Source organism: Cololabis saira, chromosome 7, assembly GCF_033807715.1.
Source record: "Cololabis saira isolate AMF1-May2022 chromosome 7, fColSai1.1, whole genome shotgun sequence".
In the NCBI taxonomy this organism is placed as follows: domain Eukaryota; kingdom Metazoa; phylum Chordata; class Actinopteri; order Beloniformes; family Belonidae; genus Cololabis; species Cololabis saira.
Genome location: NC_084593.1, coordinates 14,310,317 through 14,320,412, shown reverse-complemented (window position 1 = coordinate 14,320,412; position 10,096 = coordinate 14,310,317). Strand labels below are relative to the sequence as shown.

Here is a 10,096-nt window from a genome sequence, read left to right as displayed (position 1 = left end):
AATATAGGAGACATTAACCAAGACGGCTATGGAGGTTGTGGCAGTAAAATATCAGTTCTTGTACAAGGAGAAATGACAGGACAGTTTTAGAGTAGAATACATCTGTGCTTTTATTAGAGTTGTTTCAATCTCTCGTCCCTGTAGACTCACACAGATGAAACGTACGGACATCTACTGTTCAAGACATAAATCATAAGTCAGAAGTTTTGGCATTGTTTAGATAGGAGTCATTTAGATATATCATAACTCAGTCTTTTTTTCTCTGAGTTGAGTTTTCATCTCTGTCGACAGATTTTGCCGTCGGGGCTCCATATGAGGGTTCTGGTCGAGTGTACGTCTACTGTGGCTCCTCAGGTGGCATCAACAGAAAAGCCGCACAAGTGAGTTTGTCTCTTTTAAGAGATAAAGCAACCAATCTGAAGCTGAAAATACTATAAACTACTATACTATAATGCTATAAAGAACTGACGAGAAACAACATTATCACTTCCTTTTATTGACCCCAACTCCCCACTCGCTCACCCCTCAGGTTCTGTCGCCAGGATCAAACTCGGTGAAAATGTTTGGATATTCTCTGGCTGGTAACCTTGACGTGGACGACAACCAGTACCCTGATCTCGCTGTCGGATCGCTCTCAGATTCCGTTTTTATATTCAGGTAATTTTGCAGTTTCTAAATGAACCACCCACCAGCAGCTGCACAATGAAGGTTGGGTTTATTTTTATAAATGTTGATTTCACATTGTTGGTTTTATATATTTGAGTAAACAACAGGGCTGGAGAAATCTAGATTTATTGGAGTTGACTCAAAGTGATTTCATGATTTTTGAATATCAGCTTTGTTTCCATAAACTTCAGTGGGGATCCATGTATTCATATATTTATTATAGACTTGGTTGCTCTGCTTTTAAGCTGCTTGCTTTCTTTTTTTCCAAACATCTGCAAGTTTCCGGTGTCATTTCAGGCTTTTATATACATATAATTATTTCTACTAGTGTACCTCTTATTTATAAGCTGTCTAAAAATGGATATGTAATGTTATTAATGTTTCCGGTGTTACAGGACGAGGTCGGTGGTCAGCGTCAGCACCTCTTTCAGCATAACCCCAAATCACATAAACATCATAAAGAAACGGTGCAATGAGCGGACGTGGTGAGAATTAAAACACAATCAATTATAAAACATTTTTTACTGTGAACTTCTTTAGTTTTAATTAATGATTTTTACACAAATGTCTAGTTATTTTGCAGGTCAGGCATGCTTTACCTACACAGCACATCCATCATCTTTTAACCCTAAACTGAGTGAGTTTGTTCACCTTTTTCTTCTTAGTCTGACGTTTTTTAAATATTAAAGGTGCTTCAATGTTTTTGTGACATGGGAAAAATATTTCCAGAAACATTTTAGTAGGTTTAATAATAATCAGAGAGGCAGTTAGAAGCTATACTGGAAGTTTTTCTGTTGATTAATATGTACTCAACAGTGCTCAACTACACTTTTGAGGCTGACTTTAAGAGGAGAGAATCAAAACCCAGAGTGGACTTTCTGGGTTCTTACCGAGGAACGCTGGAGCTGCCTGGACAGGGCAGAAAAACCTGCGCTGACATGAAGCTTCAACTTCTGGTGAGACTCATTGGCCCCTAAAGGACATTTAGCGTGACCTTGAATCGAAAGCTGGACAAATTTCCTGCAGTCCCGGGCTGGGGGGCCGCTAGGGAGGCGTTGATGTTTCCCAAACAAACAAAGTTATTGTTACCAGGACATTGAAAATGTGAAACATTTGTGATTTTATATTACATGGTTAATAACTTAGTGTCATCATTTCATCATCATTAAGGGCCTCTCTGGGCCCCCCTCAATCATGGACCCCCAGACTCCTTCTCCTTTCACCCTCTTTTCAGCGCTCCAGGTCCCAGGTCTCATGTCTCTGACCTGCTTTGGTCGACATAGAACAGAGAGAGAACAACAACATCTTCAAACAAATGTTTATGCCTCTCTTTATAGCAGCCAATTTTAGAGAATGGGGTAGTCCACTACATTACGATCCCACACCCCCTAATGCAACATAATCAGGCTTTTAACTGACTCATTTAACTCTTTTAAATTTCTTATGCTCACCCTTATTTTTATTGAATCTTACTGCTCTGTTTTATATTTAGTTTATCCTTTCTTATCGTATTTTATTTTATATTTTATTTTTGTTTAATCTCAATATTTTATCTAAATATTTTAGTTGTTATTTATGGTCTATTTTATACATTTTACTGTCTTATTATTTTAGTTTTTAATGTCTTACTTTCTAGACATACTTTTAGGATTTTATGTTTGTGTGTTTTATGTTTTTATGTTTTTTATAAACTCCTTTAAAGTATCTTATCCTGCTTTCTTGTAGCTTTTATCTCCAGTGTTTCCTCATGGGGAGCCTCCATGCTGGGAGTGACTCTGGCCTGCAGGGGGTCGTCCTGGGGGTGGTTCTGGCCTGGATGGTTGTGGAGCTCTGCACCACGGCTTCACCGCTGTGGTGTGGACTCCTCTATCCGTCCGGGCCGGGATGGTCTCTGAGGGCCCCCCCCTTGTAGCTGCGGGCTATGGGACCTCCTGGCGTGGACGGCTCCCTGTTACCGTTTCGTCACCTGGATCCTCTGTGCCTAGCCATGTCTACACCATGTGTCTGCGTGTGTGTCTGTGTGTGTAATTTAGCTGAATAGTAGTGTGCTTTTGTCTGCGGGGAGGGGGGGGGGGCGCGGCGCATTAATAAGTTTTATGTTTATTTGTTTTTCTTGTTTTTTTTGTTAAGCACTTTGTGTTTCATTATTTGTATGAAAAGTGCTATATAAATAAAGTTTGATTTGATTTGATTTGAACATAATGTGAAGTTTGGACGGGATAAGATGGAAAGTTGGATAATTCTACTCTGATCAAAGATCTTTCTGCAAATCAGAGCATCTTAGACACTGATTTTATTTCAGAATTTATCAAATTAGGATTGGCCTAAATATTTGGCAGTATAATTCTGAAATGAATGTTCATCCTCTGTGTTCCAGCGGGACATCAGTGACAAGCTGCGCAGTATTCCCACGTCTGTGACTGTGTCTCTGTGGACAAACAGGACGGGCGCTGACACGACCAACATCCCTCCAGTTCTTGACATTTACCAACAGAAGACCACTGTGTCTGAGGTAAAACTGTTTACACCGTGCAGAAAAACTTCCTTTAGAAACCTGAAGCAAACATCTGAAGACAATTTAAGTTTTTAACCTTTTCTTAATAGATTATTCTAATAAACGAAGCCTGTGGCCACGACGGCACCTGCCAAAGTAACCTACAATTACAGTACAAGTTCTGCTCCAAAAAGACACAAAACGGAGAGGCTGTTTTCAAATCATTGGTCAGGTAAACGAAAACATCCGACAGCTAAATGAAATGATTTTTTTGTGAGGTTTACCTGACAAAGTAAAGCTAATAATCAAAGACTGACCAAGGATTTGATCCCATCTCTAGAGAGGATGGTGTTGCAGTCATCACTCCCTCTGATGAGGACGTAGCTTTGGAGATCACAGTGACCAACAGAAACGGGGACGACGCACATCAGAGTCACCTGGTCGTCACGCTCCCAGATGCGCTGCGCTACTCCTCCATCGTCCACAGCGGGTCAGCCGTAAGTACATGCAGAGCTCTGATTTGATTTGATTCATTCACACTCACACATGTGAATTGGTCTCCTGGAGAAGCTATCAAAAGCTTATGGTAGGAGCCAATGAACATAAATACAGTAGACAGGAATACATACATGCACTTGCACTTATATACACACTTAACAATACAACAGACTACCACTTACATTATAACATATCACATTACAAACACTTAACATAAAACATTTTGTGATCCCGGAGTGTACATTTATACAGAGGTGTCAAAAGTATTCACATTCATTACTCAGGTAGAAATATAGATACTAGAGTTTAAAAATACTCCTGTAGAAGTTGAAGTATCAACTCAAGTTTTTTACTCAAGTAAAAGTATAAAAGTACTGGTTTCAAAACTACTTAAAGTATAAAAGTGAAAGTAATGTAAGGGGGAAAAAGGCCATTAAGGACAAAAGCCATTGAAAATGAATGCATCTTAGTATAATGCAAATATATTAAAGAACCATATATGTGTACTATAGAGCATTAACATGTGTTTCAGAGAGCAGGAGATATGATGACTAGTTGCCTATAAGTATTGTAATGGTACAAAAAGTCAAACTTCAGAGGCATGTTATCATTTATCCTAACCTTTATTGGAATGTACATCCAAGTTTAGTTGCAGGAATCTGAGGGAACGGATGTAAGAACAAAACTGGACAAGAACATCTGAAACAACCACAACCAAATTCACTCTATCTGGATGGAGCAATTTAACTGGATAGTTTTTTTTAAAGCCGAAATGAAATAGAGTAACAAGGCTGTTTTTAAAATGTAAGGAGTAAAAAGTACAGATAACTGCGTGAAAATTTAAGGAGTAAAAGTAAAAAGTCGTCTGAAAAATAATTACTCCAGTGAAGTATAGATAACCAAAATTTCTACTTAAGTAAGGTAACAAAGTATTTGTACTTCGTTACTTGACACCTCTGCATTTATATATATATGAGCTTAACAATTGTTTCTTTAACTGGCGTTTCAATATAGAGATGGACTGTGACCTTTTAAGGCTATCATTCAACTCGTTCCAGATCTGTGGTCCCCGACACACAACACTCATACTTGTTCCCACAAGTTTACGTTTTTTCCCTATAATAAGGTGTTTATGTCTAGTATTGTGGGTGTGCTGGGGAAGGGAGATTGGGATGAGTTGAGTTAGTCTGGGATTCAAACCTAAGACCACCTGATATACTGTATTATACAAGCATTATGGAAGTAGTTATATTCTTTAAGGCGAAGAATACCATAGTGGGCAAACAGGTGGCGAGTAGGTGAATTAAATTCAGTCCAGGAGATGGCACAGATAATTGTTTTCTGTAAAACTTCAAATTTTTTTACATGACTGGGATAAGTATTACACCAAATAATATTACAGTAATTTAAATGTGGTTCAAACAAAGTTTTATAAAGAATGAGAAGGGCAGAGCGTGGAAGCAGGTGTCTCAGTTTGAAAAACAGGCCGACATATTTAAATAGTTTTTCCACAAGGTGATCTATATGACATTTAAAATTTAGACAGTCATCAATGAGGACCCCAAGGAAACTTTGTAGAGTTTACTCTCTTTATTTCTTCATCATTTATTTCGATCTGAAAGGCCACATTGTTTTTATTGAAACAAAATAATATGTAATTTGTTTTCTTAATATTAAGAGAGAGTTTATTTACTTTAAACCAAATGTCCACCATAGAGAGCTCATTATTAAGGAGGTCTTGAAGTTCATGAATGTTATTATGTGATATAAAAAGGTTTGTATCATCAGCAAAAATGATTTTTTGGAAGACCTTTGAGCAATTGACCAGATCATTTATATAAATGATAAAGAGTAATGGCACCAAAATATAACCTCTGTATTATGAGAGAACGACGGTTCAGTTTTGGTAAAGAAAATGTAATCAGACAAGGAACTTGTGGACAGATTTGATGGAAGTTTTCATCTTTGTCAGGAATATCAAAGAATTTTCTCTTATCTTTTCATGTTTAAATAATATTTTGATGTGTGCGTATGCTTTTATCCACAGGAAACAGACCTCAGCTGTGCAGCTAATGACAACGGCACACTAATAGACTGTGAGCTGGGAAACCCACTCCAGAGAGATGCCGAGGTGAGACGCGTTGGTGAGTTTCCTCTGTAGGATCTGGGTGGAACGTTTGCTTTGAAGGCCTGACTTTTGTTTTTGTTTTGTTTTGGTTTGTCTGTCTTTCTTTTTTGTTCCATCCAGATTACGTTTTACGTCTTACTCACCACTTCGGGCATCTCTTTAAGTACTGAAGTTGTTAATGTCACCCTGCAACTTGAAACGTACGTAGGCTGATCAGGTGGGACATTGTCACTTTTTATTGATCAGTGGATGATCAGTGATTAGACATAAAAGTTTGTTTTTCCTTTGATGAAGGACAAGTTTGCAGACCATACAGCCGGTTGAGGTTTTAGCCAAAGTGATGTTTGAGCTGCAGTTGCAAGTACATGGGTAGGTACTACTTGTACTTCCTAATCATCTTTATACAAATAAATGTAATTAGGGCCCAAGCACTGACAGTGTGAAGGCCCTATTGTATCTGTAGGAATTTTTCTCGTTTTTTTTTTTTTTTTTTTTCTTCTGACGAAATGAGGGCCTTTTTTCCCCCTAAACGTGCCCCAAAAGGCACCAAATTTTGCACGCAAGCCAGGCCTGGCGAAAAATTAGATATTTAATGGTTTGCATTAATGGGCGTGGCCTAATGGCTCAACAGCGCCCCCTAGAAGACTTTGTTCCTCAAGCCCCACAATACGGTTTGACGTACATGCACGAAAATCGGTACACACTTGTATCATGTCACAACTTAAAGAAAAGTCCCTTGACACCATGGCCGAAACCGAACAGGCAGTTGGCCTCTTTGAATTAATCGTGTAATTTTGGCGCATGAGGCAGCTTTAATTACTCACTTTAACACTGAAAGTAGAGTGGTCTTTTTTTTCTTTTTTTTTTTTTTTATAAATGTGTTGTTTAAGGAATGCATGACATTCCTTTGATACATGCATGGAAATGATTTCTATATAATATAACATCCTGGTTTGCTTCTTCATCAGTCAAGTCAGGCCTTCTCAAGTATCACTTGGTGACATTTCGAAAGGTGCCATAAAATCATTGGATGAAATCGGTACATCAGTGCGGTATAACTTCAGGGTACGTTGCTATTATGTCCACACGTATCTGTAAATTTGTACATGTCAACTTTATATTATTTTTAATTGTATATCCTCTTGTTTTGTTTTTAACAGATAACAAATTTAGGCAAGCCACTGAGGTCGTTTGCAAATGCATCACTGATCGTCCGTTGGCCGAAGGAGAACTCTGCCGGGAAATGGCTCCTGTACTTAACTCACGTCAGCACTGAAGGTGTACAGCCTGTCCCCTGTTCACCTGCACATGAGATCCATCCACTCAAAGATATCAAGGTAACAATGGCATTACATTCACTTTTTAAAGCCAATTTTTTTACACTGCAAAAACTCAAAATCTTGACAAGAATATTTGTCTTATTTCTAGTTAAAATGTCTCATTTTTAGTAAAAAGAAAATCTCATTACACTTAAAACAAGACTCATCACTGGAAAAAAACAACAATTTTCACCTGTTTCAAGTAGATTTTCACATAAAATAAAATGTTTTGCTTGTAATGAGAAGATAAATCTTGTCCCACTGGCAGATTTTTCTACTTATTTCAAGTGAAAATTTACTTGAAAAAGGTGAAAATTGTCAAATAAGTTATTTTTCTGGTGATGACTCTTGTTTTAAGTGTAATGAGATTTTTTGACTAAAAATGAGACATTTTAACTAGAAATAAGACAAATATTCCTGGTAAGATTTAGAGTTTTTGCAGTGTAGCAGACATGCGTAACCTGATAATGCCTGATATGAAGGGTTGGGATGCTCCGCCAAGGAACAGACGTGAAGCTGAATTTGAAGCTCTCTCCACTGAGGAATTTCCTTTTCTTCCAACAAAAAGAAAATATAAAACTTTGGTAAGAAGTCATTTTCCTTATGGGATATTAAGAGAGAAAAGGCAAAAAGCATAATTTGTTTTCATGTGTTGTTGCCCCTGTTATTAATAATTAGAGGGTAAACTATGAGGTCAAATATGTCAATACCAGTTTGTCAGATCTGTCATGTTTCCTTCCAGACCTGCTCAGATGGACTGAAATGTGTAGAGATGCACTGCCCTCTGCTGGGCCTGGACAGTACTGCACTGGTGCTGCTGCACTCACGCCTGTGGAACTCCACTTTGGTGGAGGTGATTCATTTGTTTAGCCAATGTTTTGTTGTACATGAACTGTAAACTCTTTTCTATTTAAATGAATGAGAAAGTGTGTCCAAACCTTTGACTGGTGGTGTGTGTGTGTGTGTGTGTGTGGAGCTAGAGCATATAGTTTATGTTAGTGGGATGTAATGGAGGGAAAGAATTTGCAAGGGATCACTTGCACCGATCTCAGCATTGAATATCATTTGAATTACACAGGGCTCCTTTATCGGCAAATGAAAATGTCAGTTATAATCATTAAAAAAAAAAAGAATTTTCAGTTGGATGGCTTACTCTGTCAGCTTGCCCGTCATTATTGTTCAGAGATGTCATTTGCTCACTTTATTTTTTCTCTCCCAAGGATTACAGCTCTTTGAACTACCTTGATATCGTTGTTGATGCTACTCTGAGTCTTACCAACTCTCCAGGGAATATTAGATTTAAATCAGACCAGCTTGGGACTCAGGCAAGTGTTTGGGATTCTATTAAAAACATCTTTCAAGCTTAATCCAATTCCCAAAAGAAATATTAGTTTAAATCATATTACATGTGACAGTGAAATGAACAGATCATCTGTCCATTTTAAATGTTTTTATGATTTTTTTTAGCTCTCATACAGTATATGATTTCATCTTCTGCAGGTAAAGCTGACGGTGTTCCTTGAAAGAAAGCCTGAATTACTGATTAAGGTTGCGTGGTGGATAATCTTCCTGACAGTGATTGCCTTACTGCTCCTGTTGGCAGTTTTTGTCTTTTTTCTGTGGAAGGTAAAAGCAAACTTAGTCTAATTTATTTTATTTTTTTTTATTCTTCAGTCTTGACATTACAAACTGCTGAATGGAAGTATTCCAGTGGTTATTGACAATTAAGCTTTGCTTTAGCTGATCAGAATACATGTGCAGAATGGTGAATATGCAAGACGTAGGGGTGAAGACGGTGGAGTTTCAATAGAGCAACAGGGAGCGAGGAAAAGAGGTGAAGAAGAGAGTGCAGATGAAAGCCAGTGAAAGACGCCTGGTGCTTCCACCACAACGTGGCGTGAAATCAGTAGCTACACTCTTGTCCTCCATTGTTCCCCGATGGTGGAACAACCTACCAAACTCTGTCTGACCTGCAGGGTCTGTACCTACTTTTAAGATAAAGACTCAGCTCTTTAAGGAGCATTTCTGCATTTAGTTTAACTTCTCTGCTCATCAGAATTAGTTAGAAGATCCAGCTCTTTGCAGGACTCAGCACTGAGTAAGCTGCACTTATGACAAGATGATCTATTGATGGTGTCTTTCAAGACGTACTGTAGCTTTCTTGTATAAAGGGACTATTGGGTTGAATGGGAAGGGAACACTTAGAAAATAAAAAATAAATTAAAAAAACATCTGTGTCTCAGCAGTCTGACCAGCACTTATCCAGCTGGACCCTCCTATGTGATTTCTTACTTGTGTTGTTCTCTCAGAAGTCGCTTTGGATAAAAGCGTGCTAAATGACAGTAGTAGTAGTAGTAGTAGTAGTAGTAGTAGGTGGGAATTGTGTGGAGTGGAGTACCTTGAGTTATCTCTGATAAAAGAGTTGCAGCAAAGACAACATTTCATGAGACGGCAGTGAGACTAGTATTTATCCACGCCTAAAGGAAGTGGGGCTGGAGGTGGCAGAGCTGAAGTTATTTTTATATTCGGAGTGATGGAGATGGAAAGCATTAAGAACAAGAACATCACAAGAGTGGCCAGGATTAGGTGTCTTGGAAACAAAGAGGGGCTAGATTAAGATGTTGAGGGATAGTAAACAGATTTGTAGGAAGACCCAGCAGATGGAGCTGCCAGGATGGAGGAAAAAGGAAATACCAAAGAGGAGATTTCTAGATGTGGTGAAAGATTATATTCAGATGAGATGTTGGAGTCACAGAGGAAGCTGTAGGGAACAGCCTATGATGGAAACGGGTGATTTTCTGTAGCAAACCCTAAGGAAAAGACTGGAAGAAGATGACAAAGCCTTGCTCTGAATACATGTAGGGAGGTCCTGATGCAAATTTCTTAAATGTACTGTATTGCCAGTGATATGCCAGTTTGCAACTTTGTACCATTTTTTACTATGCACTACCTCAGTAAATGTAACCTGTTTATATATATATATATATATAT

General features: G+C 38.2%; 1 protein-coding gene across 1 annotated transcript in view; it reads left to right on the top strand.

The window, feature by feature from the left end:
- LOC133446778 (integrin alpha-6-like) overlaps positions 1–10,096 on the top strand; it is a 41,262-nt gene that overhangs the window by 30,482 nt on the left and 684 nt on the right. The window contains exons 7-24 of the mRNA XM_061724852.1: positions 1–34; positions 292–380; positions 530–657; positions 1,062–1,151; positions 1,239–1,303; positions 1,483–1,622; positions 3,044–3,178; positions 3,271–3,392; positions 3,501–3,657; positions 5,706–5,789; positions 5,907–5,986; positions 6,081–6,155; positions 6,755–6,851; positions 6,947–7,123; positions 7,588–7,689; positions 7,848–7,958; positions 8,326–8,430; positions 8,606–8,731. The exon at positions 1–34 is cut by the window's left edge and continues 163 nt beyond it. Coding sequence (XP_061580836.1) covers positions 1–34; positions 292–380; positions 530–657; positions 1,062–1,151; positions 1,239–1,303; positions 1,483–1,622; positions 3,044–3,178; positions 3,271–3,392; positions 3,501–3,657; positions 5,706–5,789; positions 5,907–5,986; positions 6,081–6,155; positions 6,755–6,851; positions 6,947–7,123; positions 7,588–7,689; positions 7,848–7,958; positions 8,326–8,430; positions 8,606–8,731 — 1,917 coding nt within the window. The remainder of the gene's footprint in view (positions 35–291; positions 381–529; positions 658–1,061; positions 1,152–1,238; positions 1,304–1,482; positions 1,623–3,043; positions 3,179–3,270; positions 3,393–3,500; positions 3,658–5,705; positions 5,790–5,906; positions 5,987–6,080; positions 6,156–6,754; positions 6,852–6,946; positions 7,124–7,587; positions 7,690–7,847; positions 7,959–8,325; positions 8,431–8,605; positions 8,732–10,096) is intronic.